This window comes from Oncorhynchus masou, chromosome 6, assembly GCF_036934945.1.
Source record: "Oncorhynchus masou masou isolate Uvic2021 chromosome 6, UVic_Omas_1.1, whole genome shotgun sequence".
In the NCBI taxonomy this organism is placed as follows: Eukaryota; Metazoa; Chordata; class Actinopteri; order Salmoniformes; family Salmonidae; genus Oncorhynchus; species Oncorhynchus masou.
Genome location: NC_088217.1, coordinates 62540450 through 62560855, shown reverse-complemented (window position 1 = coordinate 62560855; position 20406 = coordinate 62540450). Strand labels below are relative to the sequence as shown.

The following is a 20406-nucleotide window of genomic DNA, read 5'->3' as shown; positions in this document are numbered from 1 at the left end:
GGCAGGGATGTTATCAATATGAATGGACACAACACAGGATTTAACATCCAAAGACCAGTGTGCAGTAGTTCTGCGATATGTCACCGATGTTGTCCACGAGAGACTGATTGCGGTCATTGACTGTTACTCATAGACTGGACAGTACTTTGTGGACCTTGTGAAACAGACCCCTTGAGAAGATGGACATAGATATCAAACAGTGTGTTGGTAATGCAACAGACTGAGCAGCGAATATTCAGGGACAATACAGGGGCTTCTCTGCATCGCTCACAGGAGAGTCTCCTAACCAAGTAAGCATATGTATCAGGGCACAAGGTGAGAACCAGATGCAGACACAGGAGACAGATGGTTGGAGTCTTAGATGTTTATTGATCCAAAAAGGGAGTAGGCAAGAAAATGCTCGTGGACAGGCAAAAGGTCAAAACCAGGAGGTACGGAGTGGCAGGCAGGCTCAAGATCAAGGCAGGCCGAATGGTCAGGCAGGCGGGTACAGAGTCCAGAATACAAGCAGGGGTCAGAACCTGGAGGACTATAAAAAAGAGAATAGAGAAGGTATGGGCACAGGAAAAACCACCCTGGTTGATTTGGACATACAAGATGAACTGGCACAGAGAGACAGGAAACACAGGGATAAATACACCTGCTTTCAGCATATGGTTACCTCTCTCTCTCTCCCTCCATCGCTTCTTTAACAAGCAGCTATTTCATTGTCATTCCACTAGGGACCTGTTTTCAGCATATTAAGTCAAAATCAAATCAAATTTATTTGTCACATACACATGGTTAGCAGATGTTAATGAGAGTGTAGCGAAATGCTTGGGCTTCTAGTTCCGACAATGCAGTAATAACCAACGAGTAATCTAACCTAACAATTCCAAAACTACTACCTTATACACACAAGTGTAAAGGGATAAAGAATATGTACATAAAGATATATGAATGAGTGATGGTACAGAACGGCATAGGCAAGATGTAGTAGATGGTATCGAGTACAGTATATACATGAGATGAGTAATGTAGGGTCTGTAAACAAAGTGGCATAGTTTAAAGTGGCTAGTGATACGTGTATTGCATAAGATGCAATAGATGATATAGAGTACAGTATATACATATACATATGAGATGAGTAATGTAGGGTATGTAAACATTATATTAAGTAGCATTGTTTAAAGTGGCTAGTGATATATTTTACATCAATTCCCATTATTAAAGTGGCTGGAGTTGAGTCAGTGTGTTGGCAGCAGCCACTCAATGTTAGTGGTGGCTGTTTAACAGTCTGATGGCCTTGAGACAGAGGCTGTTTTTCAGTCTCTCGGTCACTGCTTTGATGCACCTGTACTGACCTCGCCTTCTGGATGATAGCGGGGTAAACAGGCAGTGGCTCGGGTGGTTGTTGTCCTTGATGATCTTTATGGCCTTCCTGTGACATCGTGTGGTGTAGGTGTCCTGGATGGCAGGTAGTTTGCCCCCGGTGATGCGTTGTGCAGACCTCACTACCCTCTGGAGAGCCTTCCGGTTGTGGGCGGAGGAGTTGCCGTACCAGGCGGTGATACAGCCCTACAGGATGCTCTCGATTGTGCATCTGTAGAAGTTTGTGAGTGCTTTTGGTGACAAGACGAATTTCTTCAGCCTCCTGAGGTTGAAGAGGCGCTGCTGCGCCTTCTTCACAATGCTGTCTGTGTGGGTGGACCAATTCAGTTTGTCCGTGATGTGTACGCCGAGGAACTTAAAACTTACTACCCTCTCCACTACTGTCCTATCGATGTGGATAGGGGGGTGCTCCCTCTGCGATTTCCTGAAGTCCACAATCATCTCCTTTGTTTTGTTGACGTTGAGTGTGAGGTTATTTTCCTGCCACCACACTCCGAGGGCCCTCACCTCCTCCCTGTAGGTCGTCTCGTCGTTGTTGGTAATCAAGCCTACCACTGTAGTGTCGTCCGCAAACTTGATGATTGAGTTGGAGGCGTGCATGGCCACGCAGTCGTGGGTGAACAGGGAGTACAGGAGAGGGCTCAAAATGCACCCTTGTGGGGCCCCAGTGTTGAGGATCAGCGGGGTGGAGATGGTGTTACCTACCCTCACTACCTGGGGGCGGCCCGTCAAGAAGTCCAGTACCCAGTTGCACAGGGCAGGGTCGAAACCCAGAGTCTCGAGCTTGATGACGAGTTTGGAGGGTACTATGGTGTTAAATGCTGAGCTGTAGTCGATGAACAGCATTCTCACATAGGTTTTCCTCTTGTCCAGATGGGTTAGGGCAGTGTGCACTGTGATTGAGATTGTGTCATCTGTGGACCTATTTGGGCGGTAAGCAAATTGGAGTGGGTCTAGGGTTTCAGGTAAGGTGGAGGTGGAGGTGATATGGTCCTTGACTAGTCTCTCAAAGCACTTCATGAACGGAAGTGAGTGCTACGGGGCGGTAGTCGTTCAGCTCAGTTACCTTAGTTTTCTTGGGAACAGGGACAATGGTGTCCCTCTTGAAGCATGTGGGAACAGCAGACTGGGATAAGGATTGATTGAATATGCCTGTAAACACACCAGCCAGCTGGTCTGCGCATGCTCTGAGGGCACGGCTGGGGATGTCGTCTGGGCCTGCAGCCCTGCGAGGGTTAACACGTTTAAATGTTTTACTCACTTCGGCTGCAGTGAAGGAGAGTCCGCAGGTTTTGGTTGCGGGCCGTGTCAGTGGCACTGTATTGTCCACAAAGCGGGCAAAAAAGTTATTTAGTCTCCCTGGGAGCAAGACATCCTGATTCGTGACGAGGCTGGTTTTCTTTTTGTAATCCATGATTGACTGTAGACCCTGCCACATACCTCGTGTCTGAGCCGTTGAATTGTGACTCTACTTTGTCTCTATACTGATGCTTAGCTTGTTTGATTGCCTTGCGGAGGGAATAGCTACACTGTTTGTATTCGGTCATGTTTCCGGTCACCTTGCCCTGGTTAAAAGCAGTGGTTCGCGCGTGAAATGCTGCCATCAATCCTCGGTTTCTGGTTTGGGAATGTTTAATCGTTGCTTTGGGAACTACATCGTCAATGCACTTTCTAATGAACTCGCTCACCGAATCAGCGTATTCGTCAATGTGGTTGTTGGAAGCAATGCGGAACATATCCCAGTCCACGTGATCAAAGCGGTCTTGAAGCGTGGAATCAGATTGGTCAGACCAGCGTTGAACAGACCTGAGCGCGGGAGCTTCTTGTTTTAGTTTCTGTCTGTAGGCTGGAAGCAACAAAATGGAGTTGTGGTTAGCTTTTCCGAAAGGGCACTTTTTGCATCGCGGAAGTTAGAATAGCAATGATCCAAGGTTTTTCCAGGCCTGGTTGTGCAATCGATATGCTGATACAATTTAGGGAGTCTTGTTTTCATATTAGCCTTGTTAAAATCCCCAGCTACAATGAATGCAGCCTCAGGATATGTGGTTTACAGTTTGCAACGAGTCAAATCAAGTTCGTTCAGGGCCATCGATGTGTCTGCTTGGGGGGGGGGAATACGGCTGTGATTATAATCGAAGAGAATTCCCTTGGTAGATAATGCGGTCGACATTTGATTGTGAGGAAGTCAGGTGAACAGAAGGTCTTGAGTTCCTGTATGTTGTTGTGATCACACCACGTCTCGTTAATCATAAGAAAAATGCCCCCGCCCCACTTTTTACCAGAAAGATGTCTGTTTCTGTCGGCGCGATCCTTGATGAAACCAGCTGGCTGCACCGATTCCATTAGCGTCTCTCGAGAGAGCCATGTTTCCGTGAAGCAATAACCGGTGCACTGGAATTATCCCTCTACATCCTTTACACAGACAGACATTTCAGTCACATGTGCATAAGGGAGAGGGGTGTATATGATGTGTGCAGGTCAATGCGGCAGGGTAGCCTCGTGGTTAGAGCGTTGGACTAGTAACCGAAAGGTTGCAAGTTCAAAGCCCCGAGCTGACAAGGTACAAATCTGTTGTTCTGACCCCTGAACAGGCAGTTAACCCACTGTTCCTAGGCCGTCCCTGAAAATAAGAATTTGTTCTAAATTGACTTGCCTAATAAAATAAAGGTTAAAAAAAATGCAACTGAGAAATTTGATCCTTGTAAACATCAACAGTGGTAATGATTGTGAAATATTTAGTTAATTTCATGAGAGCAACTTGATAATTCATGATTTCTGGACAACCAATTTTATTTAATGTCTATTAATAGTATGTTATCAACTTTATTTCACTTGGTGATGTTTCATTATAGAGAACATAACATGACATCTAAGTAGCTGAATATGATTATGGACTAAAAGTGTAACAGTTTGAAGGACACAACTCCTGTTATTCTGGTTAAACAGTGAGAGACCAGTTGATAAAGGAGTGGGGATTTTTTGACAATTAGGAAACAATATGTCATGTTTTACTCGTACCTCAGCCAGCATTGTGAATGGTTAGGAAATAATATGTCATGTTTTACTCGTACCTCAGCCAGCATTGTGAATGGTTAGGAAATAATATTTAATGTTTTACTCGTACCTCAGTCAGCATTGTGAATGGTGTCTGATGCAGTGACATACTAGACCATGGCAGTAAATCTAATACTTAGGTGTTTTTAGTCATGCATGAAAGGTCTGTGATGGTTCTGTGGTTATAAGTTAATGACCTTGGAATTCATTTCTGGACATACTGGATACTGGATACATACTGAATCAAACCCAATGTCAATCTGGTACACTGACAGTGTCTGAATCGAACCCAATGTTAAGGGGAGGGAAGATTGGTGAAGAGGGTGATGATTATTGTTGTTCTACTGCCTGATTGTTATGCAACAACACTGTTTACAAAAGCTTTGTTAAATCAGCACAACAGCTTTCAGCTGTGCTAACATAATTGCAAAAGGGTTTTCTAATGTTTAATTAGCCCTTTAAAATTATAAACTTGGATTAGCTAACACAATGTACCATTGGAACACAGGATTGATGGTTGCTGATAATGGGCCTCTGTACGCCTATGTAGATATTCCATAAATCTCCAGCTACAATAGTCATTTATAACATTAACAATGTCTAGACTGTATTTCTGATCAATTCGATATTTTAATGGACAAAATTTTTGATTTTCTTTCAAAAGCAAGGATACTTCTAAGTGACCCCAAACTTTTGAACGGTAGTGTACATCTACATGATGTATTGTTACACCATGTAGGAACAGTATGGACCTACAGCAGCTTGCTACCTATTTAGATTTTTATGGTGACCTAAATGAAACCTCCTTAAATGTTCTGTAGTAAACATTTTTTTATTCGCACTAATCAATCAACACATTCATGTCTCTGTATGTCTCAATATAATAGTATTATTTAATTAAATCCATTTAAAATAATCTTTGTCTGAAAATAAAATATGATCCTCAACTACGTTTCCCCTCCAGTCAGCAGACGACGTGTGCGTCTTTCGGGCGACGCTGCCAGCGTGACGTATTATCTAGTGGACGGTTCTTCAAAGATTGCTCGTCAACCACCTCGGAAGCTTGCTATTCAACATAGCCGAAAGATTCAAGCTATTTAGACGCTTTCGGTGTATATTAACTACTGTGTTTTAGACACACTTCTGTCGTATTTACTTGTTAACCTATTTAATTTAATATTACGTTATTTTGTATTAGTCAGCTATAGTAGCTGGCTGGTTAAGTTAACACTAGCCTAGTCGCTAATGATAGCTAGCTAGCTAACATCCCCGAACATGAGCTCCCTAAACTACTCTCCTCCTGTTAAAGAAGAGGAGGTCTGCTGGACGGAGAAAGAGGGTCTGTGGCAGATAATTGTTGTGAAAGAGGAAAAGGAGGATGTTACAGTAAAACAAGTAGAGGGTGAGGCTGTTACAGTGAGAGAAGAAGAGAAAGACGTTTCAGTGAAAGAAGAGGAAGACTCGTTCAGAGTGAAAGAGGAGGATGCATTTTTTGGAGTGAAGAAGGAAGGGGAGATTACTGTCACATTGAAAGATGAAGAGGTGGAGATCGATCTGAATAACACCAGTAAGTACCGCCTTAAATGTGTTTTTAACTTTGGATATTCGGAGTTGGCTCGTCAATACCTCTTCAACGGAGGGCCCAGGATGATGACTAATATGTCTAGAATCAGACAACAAGCTACCCCTTGTTTTCTCCATTCCGTTTCCACAAAGTGACTTAACATATATATTTGAGAAGGGTCTATCTGCTGACCGCAGACTGGGGGGCACGGCATATAGTGATTTTCATGTAGTGATGTTTTACTACACACCGTGCCCCCCAATAGTGCCATGTGAGAGTTGGGTTGGCTACACCAAAGATTATGGATATACTGACAAGATGTCTCCCTGCCCTAACAAGGGGAGTCGTTGTCCACAAAGCGACACTGCGGGTTGTCTTTCTCATGCCTATCATTTCTTTGGATTGGTGGATACATCTTATTATTGTAATCTATTGTTTATATTCTATGAGGTTTGTTGTCAACCGCCTGTATTCAATGGAGAGATGCTAAGCTACTCGCCTCATGGCATGAATATGCATAGCGATCTGGAGACAACTTCTATTATGTTTTTATCAAAGTTGTCGGTATATCACGTGTCCACATAACTTAAGCATTACGAAACTTCTGTTGGTTCAAGTAAACCTCACGTAGCAAATATGCCATTCATTTTGTTGTTGACCAAATTCAACATTTTCCACATTGAGTTGATAATTGTTTCCACTTGGATACAACCTACTGTAGCCTACTGGCAAGACCTAGAGATACAACCTACTGTAACCTACTGGCATGTCCTACAGAGATACAACCACTGGTATGCAAGCATTTCTAAACTTTTTTTTCTCTCACTTTTATTGGGTATTGTGATGTCATTATGAGAAATTGTCTGTAGATTCATCATTAAATGTATGTATATGTAAAATGTAATCATCAATTTCAGAGTAGAATGTAACTTAACAAAATGTGTCAAAAGGAAGGGGTCTGAATGCACTGTATGTTCCAGATAACAAAAACATACTGCTCTCTTTCTACCAATTGATTGGTTGAATGTTGTGCATTTGTCCATATAGACACACCCCCTGTGTTGAATCAAATCAACCGTGTGTATTGAATCAAATCAACCGTGTGTGTTGAATCAAATCAACCGTGTGTGTTGAATCAAATCAACCGTGTGTGTTGAATCAAATCAACCGTGTGTGCGGAACTTATGTTATGACATTTTTCCACATAGAACCATATAGAACTTGAACTGAAGCTTCAAGCGTGTGATTAAATAATTTACACAAATGACTTGAGGAAGCCAGAGATCAATATAACCAACCGAACTGCTGCTGGCCTTCCTAAATTCTGACGTTATGCTCATGAAGTTTCCGGTAAAATCGGCAAACTTTTTCCATTTCCATTTAGAGAGAGCCAATTTATCTGACCATTACTACCGATCTGTGTGCCAGTTATGAACAAGTTACGACACCTGTTTCGCCCCGCCACTTCCTGGGTCGGTGAAGAGCGATATTACATTTAAGGAATATATCAGTCTCACGCTCATCACCTGTGGAAGGTAGGGCTTCCAGGGAGGCGTGGATTTAATAATGTTGTACCTAGTTTCCCCTCCTTCGGGGAACAATAGTTATAGTCATAATGTTATGTTTGTCATATGATGAACTTCAACTTAAATACTGGATCTTGCTGTCAGACAGTTTTTTGTATTCAGATCTCTGAAAATGCTCTCTAACTACGTAACATTTAGTGTCTCCTTATGTTACGCTGGGAAAACAGTTTTCATGGACACAGAAATCCTAAATCATTTGAGTTTGCTAAATCCAATGGTTGTAACCGAGAGTCACCTTAACTTTATTGACAACACCCAAATGGATACTGTCATTAATGCTTTAAAAAAATTACACATTCTTAGTGTAGCTGTTTTGTTAGTCACATGTTTAACTATCATCAGCTGATCCAGGAAATCATTTTCTGAATGCCAGTCACATGACAAACATCACGACATGCCACAACAACCAAAATGCTTCTTCATTCATTACTCTGGTAAAGACAGTTATGCCGTGCTCCACATTGGATCCAACATGCCTAACACATTGTTTATAATGTAATTATCTGCTTGATTTACAGTAGGGTCTCGTTAGTCTGTTTGGAAATGGAGATAATTTGCTTATAATGTGTAGAGAACTGTTCCTTGATGGATAGGCTATTGTACATCACACAGAGCTATTTTCCTTTGTTCAGGACATTTAGAATGACAACCCATTACAGAGTAGCCTAGTGGGATTATTCAAAATTATCTGGTTATGAAATGTCATGAGACATTTTAGTTTCCATGTTTCACCTGAAATATTAAATGATTTATAATCCTAGGTCTATGTTATTGTTAGGTGAAGTTATGGGTCCTTCAGTAGGTCTGTTATTGTTGGGTGACGTTAAAGCTAGCCAAAGAGCATTTTACTGTTTTTTTTTAAGTATATAGCAGTTGATTTGCGACAAAAACACAAACATATTAGCCATAGACATTCAAGTGAACCTTACAATTATAATCCAAAAGTAGTGTGAAATGTACTCATATTCAACCTGGAAATGGAGGATATTTTTGCTGTCAGCCTGTGAGATTTCCACTGAGTTTTCCACCGCGGTGGTGAATTAGTGAATAGACAGAGCTTAATGTGAGTTTCCTTGAGTAGCACTCCTGATCTTGCTCTGTGTTACGAATCCCTTTTGGCCCGACAGTCTAGGGGGGATGGTAATGAGACCCGTAACATAACTCATGCAAATTATAATAGTGACAAAGCAAAAGTGTGAACGAAATAACCAGGACAACTGAAATCTACCGTCAAACTCAAGGTTTATTTGAAAACACAGGGTAATGGGGGGAGCAGGAAAAGGGGCTGAGCTGGACCCAAGGAAAGAAACAATAAGTATTACAAAAAAAACCTAAGCTAGACTAGCCTACTTTAACAACAGCTAACTAACTAACCAAAAATACAGTGGGTGGTCCGCCCAGTTCTAACTAGTGTATTTAACAAAGTCTACCTACGGGTAGTGTATGCCCATGGGCGACTTGTCTTGGTTTCCCCTTTTCCCACCAGCAAACAAACACCATAACCAAAACAATACTCACAGGTGATGACAAAGTGCTATGGAGGTGCTCAAACAAAAGAGAGGTTAATACACAACGAGAGAGTGAAACACAGAGGCCTACTGACATGACATTTACAGAGAGATTGAGCTCGAGAGCAAACAACTGACAGGGTTTTTGTGCCAAGGGAGAGGAACTGTGATAGGGTAGGAAAACAGGAGGAGGTGTGTCTTCTGATTGATGATTGATTGGTGACTGATTGGGGAGTGATGATTTTCACCTGTGAGGGGAGAAGGAGAGCAAACACAGGATACATACACACACAGGATACCTGTATCCGTAACACTCTGTAATATTCATAATACATTGTGAAAAACTAAAATCTTTGCTCACCATTTTTGCTCCAGGCAGATATACTACATCCATAACTATCGGTTTCCTCATTTGCAGGGAGGTGTTTGTGCTTTGCCCTCATGCTGCAATTTTAGCAAACACAGAAAGTGGCCTACATTGGAGACCAATAGTTGTCTGGCACACTGCTTAGAGTTTCAACAACTTGAATAACTTATTTCTAGTTACCACAAGATAAAATATGACTTGTTGCTGACTTGACTGTCTTCATTGTCAAATAATTTAACAGAGGTCAATTGTTGTAGAACTCATGGATATGCTCTGGGCATCATCTTTTACCTCAAATAAACAGTGGATTTCTACTGTTGTGGGCTTTTAAAACTTCTTGATGCACTCATCCCTTTTGCGGGATAATTTTCGTCAACATCCGCTAAATTGTAGAGCGCTAAATTAAAATTAAATTACTAGAAATGTTTCATTTTCATGAAATCACAAGTGCGATATAGCCAAACACAGCTTAGGTGGTGGTTAATCCACCTGGCGTGTCATATTTCAATAAAGCTTTTCGACGAAAGCACACCAAGCGTTTATTTAAGGACATCTCTCTCAGTAGACATAATATTACAAACAGTTAGCAGCCAAGTAGATTGGTCACGAAAGTCAGAAAAGCAATATATTAAATTGCTTACCTTTGAAGATCTTCGGATGTTTGCACTCACGAGACTCCCAGTTACACAATAAATGTTCCTTTTGTTCCATGAAGATTATTTTTATATCCAAAATTCCTCCATTTGGTTGGCGCGTTATGTTCAGAAATCCACAGGCTCGAGCGGTCACGACATCGCAGATGAAAATTCCAAATAGTATCCATAATGTTCACAGAAACATGTCAAACGTTTTTTATAATCAATAAGTTGTTTTTACAATATATAATCGATAATATTTCAACCGGGACTGTAGCTTCTTCAATAGGGGAGAGAGAGAGAAAATGGCTGCTCCAAGCAGCCAAAACTCTGGGGACACCCAGCTATACACTGACGCGATGTGATCTTTCTCGCTCATTTTTCAAAATAAAAGCCTGAAACTATGTCTAAAGACTGTTCACAACATGGGGAAACCATAGCAAAATGAATCTGGTTGATATCCCTTTAAATGGAGGGAAGGCATTCAATGGAACATGGAGCTTTCAAAATAGAATCCACTTCCTGGTTGAATTTTCCTCATGTTTTTGCCTGCAATATCAGTTCTGTTATACTCACAGACAATATTTTCACAGTTTTGGAAACTTTAGAGTGTTTTCTATCATAATCTGACAATTATATGCAGTTTAATTTGGGTACGTTTTTCATCCAAAAATCAAAATACTGCCCCATACACTCAACAGGTTAACCATCTGTCTGACTTTGTCATTCACACAGGAGAGAGACGGGACTATCGTGGATCCTCTGTGGAGCCTCAACAACATTATGATGCTGATGCGGCAGAGAAGAGTCTCTCCAGATCAGAACACCTCAAAATACAACAACAGAGACCCACAGGGAAGAATTCTCACTGCTGCTCTGATTGTGGGAAAAGATTCAACTCTTCATCAGACCTTAAAATACATAAAATAATTCCCACTGGAGAGAAACCTTATGGCTTTGATCAATGTGTGAAGAGTTTTACTGGGTCAAGCTGTCTCACTATTCATCAGCGAATACACACAGGAGAGAAACTATATAGCTGCGATCAATGTGGAAAGGGTTTCGGCACATCTCGTGGTCTGACAAAACACCAGAGAACACACACAGGAGAGAAATCTTATATCTGTGATCAATGTGGGAAGAGATTTACTCTGCTAAACAGCCTGATAGTACACCAGCGAACACACACAGGAGATAAACCTTATAGCTGTGATCAATGTGGGAAGAGTTTTACTACATCTAGCTATCTAACTATACACCAGAGAACACATACAGGAGAGAAGCCATATAGCTGTGATCAATGTGGTAAGGGTTTCGGTACATCTGGCTGTCTGACAAAACACCAGAGAACACACACAGGAGAGAAGCCTTATAGCTGTGATCAATGTGGAAAGAGTTTTACTCAGTCTACCAGCCTGACATCACACCAGAGAACACACACAGGAGATAAAGCTTATAGCTGTGACCAATGTGGGAAGAGTTTTGGTTCATCTGGCCGTCTGGCAACACACCGGAGAACACACACAGGAGAGGAACCTTATACCTGTGGTCAATGTGGAAAGAGTTTTTCTCAGTCAACCAGCTTGACATCACACCAGAGAACACATACAGGAGAGAAACCTTATAGCTGTGATCAATGTGGGAAGAGTTTTGGTACATCTGGCTGTCTGACAAAACACCGGAGAACACACACAGGAGAGAAATCTTATAGCTGTACTCAATGTGGGAAGAGTTTTACTCATTCAACCAGCCTGATATCGCATCAGAGAACACACACAGGGGAGAAACCTTATAGCTGTAATCAATGTGGGAAGAGTTTTGCTTCATCTGGCCTTCTGACTGTACACCAGAGAATACACACAGGAGAGAAACCGTATTGCTGTGATCAATGTGGGAGAAGTTTTACTCAGCGAAGCAGCCTGGTATCTCACCGGAGAACACACACAGGAGAGAAACCACATAGCTGTAATCAATGTGGGAAGATATACTCTGATAAAAGATCTCTGATCAAACATCAGAAAATACATGTTGTTTCATGATATCAATGAAATAATGTAGAATGTTTTCAATATTGTAGAAGTATTTTAGTCATGTCACAATATAGAATGTTTTAACATTGTAGGAGCAGTATTCTAATGATGTCACAATGTAGAATGTTTTAACATTGTAGGAGCAGTATTTTAAGGGATGTCAGAATGTAGAACCTTAAACGTTTGCTCTGAATTGAAAGAGTACTATTTATGAGATTTAACAAAAATTGTCTAACTTGCGCTATTCCCATTTAGCAAAATGTAATTCAAAAGACGTTGAAAACTGAAAGTGAAAGTTGATAAGATGTCTTCGGGTCTTTTTTTCAATGACTTGAAAACAACTTAAGTTCAACGTACGTGCAGCCTATATACATGGACGCAATATAATCAATTGGTCTATAATCAATTTTATTAACAATCTTACATCACTCCAGCATTTCTTTACATCCAAGTGCCAATTGTCTTTATTCCACAACTGAAGAAGAGTGATGCAAATCACCTCATATTTCAAACATCCAGCCTGACAAAATATACATTTTTTTATCAGTTCATGTTTACAAAGGGGTGTCCATTTGCTTTTGATATTTCATATTTACAATTCATGTAACATTTAGTAATCATAATTATTCATGCAACAAAATTACTATTTTTTTGTGTACAATTATATTGGAATAGTTATCCTGCTTTTAGAATAGCAGGGATCATTCTCAGATGTTCCAACCCAAATGTACTAGAGCATGACATTGGGGACTGGGCCCCGATCCAACAACATGCCTATCGAGATATTGCAGGAGTTTGCTCTTGAAATCAGACATGACGAATACAATTTGATTTGAGTTTTGTTTGAGCTCGTTCCAAGGGGATGAGAGTTCTAGAAGCTAGTGAGTTCTTTGATTCTATAGGAAGAAAAAGGAGAAAAAAAATCTATGATTGTATATTATCATTTAGAAGTACGTGTTTTTTCTTGTTTTTAATTGTTGACAGCCAGTAGACACCATGTTTATATTGGTGAAGGTGAAGCATTGTAGTAGATTATAATGTGAAATGGAATTTGTTATCTGTTGGTGGTAAGCAAACGTGTCCAACAAAAATATAGGTTATATGTGTTGTCTTACGGGGGAAGGTGTTACAGGCTTTGGTTTTTCCATTTATGTTTTGAGGTTGGACTTTAGAACGAAAAGCTTGTCAGCAGGTATAGCTCCTTAGCACGTAGGACGCACTGATTGGTGTCACCTTGTTAGTCAGTATGTGTTACACCTGTGCTGGCTTGTCCATCTCGTTAGTTGTAAGGTGTTTCACCTGAGCTGGTCCAGGTTTTATTTAAGAGTGTCTGGACCAGTGCTACAGTGGTCTTGATAGATGTGGAGAGTCAACAACTTCAGTTGCGCCACCTTTTCCTATTAAAGATGTTTTTCATTTCAGGTTAAAGCTTCTTTTTTGAAATGAATCAATACAGATCGTTTCCGGGGATTGGTATGGCAAATACCTTACGATTTGCCTGGTCAGAAAAGGAGATGGAGCCGTGGGGTAGAGAGACATTTGGAAGGACCATTTTGATGGGATGCCTCAGGATAGAGGTGAAGGAAGTGCTCTGCCTTCAAGGGAACCCGATTGAGAAGGCTTTCGATGTGACGTTTCAAAAAGAAGAAAAACATGACGAAGTGATGAAGATGGCAAAGGAAGCGGAGAAAACGGGACCCCTGTGCCATTATGCGGTGACCAGCCTGGCGAAGAACAACTTCAGGGTGGTCACCGTAACCATGTACAATCCGCATGTGAAGGATGAAGAGGTGAGGGCCTTTCTGGGGAGATATATGGACAATGTCTCCTCAGCGAGGTACCTCAGGGACTCCCTGGGTTTCTGGAACGGAAAGAGAGGTTTCCAGGCGTTACTCAGGGAGTCCCCGAAGAGTGTGGATGGCTACCTCCATCCTCCGGCGATGTTCTCCCTGGGGGCTGACAGGGGAACACTCTACTATGCACGTCAGCCCCGTTCTGCAGGCGTTGTATGGCCTACGGTCATACCCTGGCCTCGTGCAGTAACAAGAAATGTCGGTTTTGTGGGTCGGAAGAGCACGAGGCCAGGGAGTGTGACGAGCCCAAGGCTTGCCACGGGTGTGGCTCCAGAGAACACCTGTGGCGTGATTGCCCGGCTCGTCACAGGTCATACGCGTCTGCAGCTGGGGGGGGAGCGGGGGATGGGGGGAGAAAAGAAAGGACGCGTGCGGATTGTACGGATGGCACAGGGGAAAGGACGGAGAAGGACGAAGAAGCGAAGAAGGAAGAGGTGAAAAGAAAGAGAGAAGATGGAAAGAAGGAAAAAGAAGGAGAGATTAAAAAGAAGGTGGAAGAACGTGGAGGAGAAGAGAAGGGGACAGTGGTACGAGAAGTGGAAGAGGGAACGGGGACAGTGACGGAGAAGGAGGTGGGAGGGGAGGGGGTGGGAGGGGGGAGATGGAAAGGAGTGGGGGGACAGCCTGCCAGGCTTCCTCGAGGTCGAAATGAGGGATTTGGTGGAGGAGTTAGCGGGGATGGGGCGTTGTGTCTCCCGCTACCTCCTTCACCAAAGAAGAAAGGGATGAAGAGGGGGAGCTTGGCAGGAAGTGAGAGGGAGGGGGTGTGGAGGGGGAGGGGGGGCTAAGAGAGTGGCGGGGGGGGGGGAGGGTAATTTGTCCTCCCGGTTTGCCTCTGCCCCTTGCATTTTAGTGGATGACTCCAGTGAGGGGTCGGTGGGCTGTTTGTTAGAGGGATCCCAACTCCTGTTTGAGGAGATGGGGTCCCCTACATGCAGCCCCGAGGCAAACAGGGAGGGGGATGGTGGGTGGGGAGGGAGGACCCAACACACTCCCTGGGTCATGGGTTGGGATGGAGGACGGGGGCGTCAGGAGAGGAGAGGACGTCCCCGCCGGTGGAGATGGACCAGGGGAGCATCGGGTGAGTCTCCTGTTTTTTCTTTGGTTTTTGAGGGTTTTATTTGTTAATATTTAAATGAATAGTTCTGTTTCTTTTTTTAGTCTAAATGTTAGGGGTTTAAGGAATAATGTTAAAAGGAGGGTGGTTTTTTGTTATTTAGAGGGTGTGGGGTTTGATTTCTGTTTTTTACAGGAGGTTCACCTGAGGGATGGTGGGGATGTGTGTAGATTTAAGAGTGAGTGGGATAAGGGGGAATCTTTTTGGGGCATAGGAGGGTGCACTCAACAGGAGTAGGGATTTTGTGTGGGCATAGAGAGGTTAAAATAGAGAACACTTTTGTAATAATGCAGGGTAGAGTTTTGGGGATAGATGTTAAGTTTAGAGAAGCTAGATATAGGTTAATTGGGGTGTATGGGCCACAGGTGGCGGCAGACAGGAGGGAGATGGTGGACTGTCTGGCGCCCCTGTGTGTTACAAACAGGCACTTGGTGATAGGAGGAGACTTTAATATAGATTTAGGGGTAGGCGGTGATAGCAGTGCAGGTGCCATCTCTGGGCTAATGGCTTGCCATGGTCTGGTTGATGGTGGCCTGCACACTACTCCGGCAATGGTCGGGCCTACATGGCGCAACTCCAGGGGGTTGCGCGGAGGCTCGACTACATTTTTGTATCCAGGTCTTTGGGTCAGTTGTCTGGGCGGCTGTTGCCTGTTTTCTTCACGGATCACGACGGGGTGTTCCTGCAGGTGGGGTCGCCAGTATGCCTCTTCGGTAGGGGGTACTGGAAGTTAGATCGGGATATACTGGAGGAGCAGGCTTTCGTTGACGCATTTTTTGTTTCTTTCGGAGGCTTGACGGCCTCCGGTCCATGTGCGAGGGGGTGTTAGAGTGGTGGGATTTAGTTAAGGGGAGGATAAGGGCTTTTATAATAGGATATTGTAGAAGGAAAAAAAGGGAGGAAAGGAGGGAGGTGGATCGTATCCAAAGGTTAATTGAACTCGAGTACGAGGCAGGCAACCTCGGCGGGTCGATTGACTGGGAGAGATTCGCAGCCCTAAAGGCGCAGCTCAGGGAGCTGCAGGAGCAGAAGGCTCGAGCTTTCCTGGAGCGTGCGCATAGTGGCTTTCTAGAACATAATGAGACTTGTTCCGCTATGTTCTTTAAGTCGGTTAGGGCCAGGCAGAGTAGGAAGGTAATGCATGGCGTTAGAAAAGAAGATGGTAGTATAGTTAGAAAACCAGAGGAAATGGTCAGGGAGACAACTGATCATTTCCGAGGGTTTTTTAAAGAAAGGGAGATAGATGTAGAGCAGGGAAACGTGTTTTTAGAACACTTGTCCCGGCGGTTGCCGGAGGACATTAGAGACGTGATGGAGGCCCAGATCTCACTAGAAGAGGTTGAGAGCGCTCTTAGGAGGATGGGAAAAGGGAAGGTGCCTGGGATGGATGGGCTGCCGGCTGAGTTTTACCTCAAGTTTTGGGGTATACTTGGTCCAGTGGTCCTCGAAGTCTTGAAGGCCATCATTGAGACGGGGGTCCCGGGGGGATCAATGGCTGTTGGTGTGCTGTCACTTCTTTATAAGAAGGGGGAAGCAACTGGCGGCCGTTGACCATGCTGTGTGTAGACTACAAGATTCTTGCAAAGGTTTTAGCAGACCGGTTGCGCACAGCCCTTCCCTACGTCGTCCATGAGGATCAGACGTGCGGGGTAGAGGGCCGCTCAATAAGATGGAACCTACAGTTGATCAGGGACTCCATCGCCTGGGTTGAAGATAGAGGGCTGCCTTTAATGGTAGCAGCGCTAGATCAGTCCGAAAACCTTTGATCGCGTGAATAGATCTTTTCTATTCAGGGTGTTAGGTAGATTAGGATTTGGGGAGAAGTTTATAGGATGGATCCGTACATTATATGTCGGAGCGGGGTGTCGAGTTAGTGTAAATAGTCACTTAGGTGACGTTTTTGACCTCTCGTCTGGGGTCAGGCAGGGATGCCCACTCTCGGCCCTCCTCTTCGTACTGTACATGGAGCCTCTGGGGGCTGCCATTAGGGCAGACACAGGGGTGGCGGGCTTGTTGATCCCTGGGAGCGGTGGGCTGTGTGTTAAGATGACGCAGTACGCCGACGACACTTCTTTGCTGTTATGTAAGGACTCGTGCCTGACAAGGTCCCTTGCCACCATTGGGGATTTCACCCAAGCGTCGGGGGCAGTTCTGAATCATGCAAAATCTTCCGTTATGTATTTCGGAAGATGGCGCGGTAGGACGGATGTGCCCGGGGGGTTATCTCTCTGTGAAGGGGCCCTGAGGATTCTCGGGGTCCATTTTGAGACCTCTGGCTCAGCGACGCTAAACTGGAACATGCGTTTCGCAGTGGTACAGAGGAAGCTAGCAATGTGGAAGGCTAGGTATTTGTCTTTTATGGGCAAAGTCCTGGTCCTAAAGGTGGATGTGTTGCCGTCTCTTCTGTATTTGGCATACATCTACCCATTGCCGGCTTGTCTGAGGAGGCCTCTAGTGAGGCTTGTGTTTCAGTTTATGTGGAGTGGCAGGTGCGAGTGGGTCGCCAGGGCACGCATGATCTGTCCCATCGGGGAGGGAGGTAGGGGGGTACCACATTTCCCCCTCAAGCTGGACTCAATTTTTGTTTCTTTCTTGTTAGCGGAGCTTGCTCAGCCAGTGATACACCCGTCCGGTTACCTCCTGCGGGTGTTCTTCTCGTACCAGGCGAGAAGCGTAATGGTGTGGTCTAACGCGGGTCCTCGGGCGGAACAGCTGCCGTGGCACTTTGGCCATGCGGCAAAGTGGCTGCGTGCGCACCCCGAGGTTGAAGTTGCCCGAGTAGGTTTGGATCACAGGCACCTGTACGAAGTTGTCAGGCAGGCAGGGAGTCCTGCGCCTGTAGCGGGCATCTCGTCAGTGGTCTGGGAGGGAGTGCAGGCGCGGGGCCTGGACAACGGGCTCAAGGACCTGAATTGGTTGGGCCTCCATAAGTGCTTGCCGGTACTTTCCATCTTGTACCGGTATAGTGTGGTGCGATCCCCCACCTGTCCAAGATCTGCTTGTGGCAGGGAGGAGACTGTGCGCCATGCCTTCTGGGACTGTGCCTTTGCCGGACTAGTCTGGGCTAGGGCACGGGTGATGCTAGGTGTGGTTAGGAGTGATTTTGTTTTGACATGGGCTAGGCTAGAGAGAGGCGTAGGGAGAGCAAAGGGAACGGATAGGGACAGGTTTCTGCTCTGGCTTCTCATGAGTCTCTTTAAAAAGGGACTGTGGGAAGCCAGGAAGAATTTAGTCAAGACAGGGAGAGATTGGGGGGTGGAAGGGATAGTGAGAAGGGTGGAAGGTGATTTGAGGGGGAGGATGAAGAGGGAGGAGAGGAAGTGGGGGAAGCATGCGGCACGGGAGAGGTGGAAAGGGGGTTTAGGGCTGGGAGTGTTAGAGTGAGTTTGGAAGGGGATAGATTAGGGAAGGGGGGATAGGGAAAGGGTTAGGTATTGGTTAGGTATGACGGGGAGTGACGATGCTCCCCTGAGGTTTGTTTTTGTTTGATGTTTTTGTAAATAGAATTAATTAAGAATGAATGAGAATTATGATTTTGTAATAGTATGAATGGTATTGATTGTAATAAATTATTTTAACCACCATTTTTTTGGTTTGCTTCCTGTCCTTTAGGTTTGTGTTGGTTTTTCTTTTGTTTGCCTCTTCTTGGGCAGATTTAGTGGGTCTCATGGTGGGTGTCTTTTATGTTCTAGTTGTTGTTACATGTCAACTTTCAGTGGACACTGAGAGCAAAACTGCAAGATTATGTTATAATACTTTTATTGCGTCAAATGGTTGTTTTATGCAACACAATAGAGGGTACTTAGAACTATTGTGTCTGTGTTCTACTGAGGATTGGCCTCTGGGAGATAACACTGACAGGAGATTTACAATGTCTTTTGGGGGATAAAACCTAAAGAGACCGCATTCCAGATTATGAGTTAATGATTCTGTTCTATATGGTACCAGGGAGAGATGACCCCAGGGCCAGACCCTGGTCTCTACACAGAGTACTGTTTTTACAGCAGATACTTAATTCTCAGCAGACAGTATCTTTCATATGAATCTTAACCTTGTGACCCGTTTTATACATCTGTTCGTCGTGTAGGTTGAAAGGGGTGTTTTGGGGCTGTAAAAAGACCTTTGTCTCATGGCTCTCAACTAATTATCTGGGGGTGATTCGTCGACCAGCCATCATTATCGTAGAGCACTCAATTGATTCACTTTGTGTGTGTGTGTTGTATTGACCTCCTCCCTTATTAATTAGTTAATAAAGATTTAGTTTAAGAATAACCCTGACTTGTGTGATAAGTTTGTCTTCTCAATTGATATTAAAGAAATTAACAACCACATTTGGGGATGTGAATCTTCACTTGGTGACCGCTCCTGACGACCTGGGTAAATGGTGCACGAGGGTTCCCTCAAACTTGGAATCTCAGGGAGACCACACTTTGGGAACGGAGCAGATGGACCCACCTTTAATCTGAGAGGCAGCGAGTCGAGTGGATACCACATCTGGAGAGTAGTTTAAAAACAAGAAAAAGGTGAGCAAAACAAGTGCCGTTTTTAGAAAAGCCTTGTGTGTATTCCTGTGTGGGGTGGTACCTTGGAGGTGTAAACAGTGCCAACGGAGTAGGTTCTGAGTGTGTATTCCTGTTTGGGGGGGGGGGGGGGCGACCTTGGAGGTGGTAACGGGGCCGAGTCATCTTTCTGTGTAAACTGGATGAAAACTAGAATCTGTGTTTACTAGGTAAGACCATTTATGATATAGTATAAGCTAGTTAGGTGCACCTGTAATTGTTTTAAACCTGGACCCCATTTTAGAAGTATTGAAAGATGTAAATATATGAGTTACATTATCCTAGGAACTAACCATGAGATAGAAATGTGAAATGTGAAAATATTCCTGCAGGTTAAAATATTGTTGAAAAACAACTAGTTGATTAGGTATATTTGGGAATAGCATTGTGTAACTGTGATATGAGAGTTGTGTGAATGTGGAAATGAGTCTTAATCTGACAATTAGATAGTAACATATAGAAATATGCTTAATCAGATGATTGATATTTGGATAATAAGCAGGATGATATTTTAGAAAGCAGCGGAAGGTCTATAGTTCCTGGGAGGCTTGATTTTGCCCTGGGATCCTCAACAGTTCTCTAACCTCCCAGAGACCATGGTCTTGTCTGGGAAACAAAAGTTATTTTTTTTATTCTGCTGGGAGTATGTTTGGAGAGCTGTGGAGAGTCCTTGAAAAATCTATGGAATGGTTGTTGTGACTACCTGAGAATTTTTTATGTTTTATATGGATTCTGTGAATATATGAAAATAGGATGAATTGT

At 43.8% G+C, this 20406-nt stretch overlaps 1 protein-coding gene across 1 annotated transcript; it reads left to right on the top strand.

Moving 5' to 3' along the window:
* Window positions 1-5461: 5461 nt before the first annotated feature.
* On the top strand, window positions 5462-14100 carry LOC135542383 (zinc finger protein OZF-like). The gene is made up of 2 exons (XM_064969309.1): window positions 5462-5992; window positions 10821-14100. Exons 1-2 carry the CDS (start codon window positions 5701-5703, stop codon window positions 12122-12124), a joined length of 1596 nt encoding a protein of 531 aa, XP_064825381.1. The 5' UTR covers window positions 5462-5700; the 3' UTR covers window positions 12125-14100.
* The last annotated feature ends 6306 nt before the right edge of the window (window positions 14101-20406 follow it).

What these genes read in the sequence shown, in the direction of transcription:
- LOC135542383 (XM_064969309.1), top strand. Translation starts at nt 5,701, where the DNA reads ATGAGCTCCCTAAACTACTCTCCTCCTGTTAAAGAAGAGGAGGTCTGC. An exon ending in GATCGATCTGAATAACACCA is followed by an intron (nt 5,993 to 10,820) that starts GTAAGTACCGCC and finishes TCATTCACACAG; the next exon opens with GAGAGAGACGGGACTATCGT.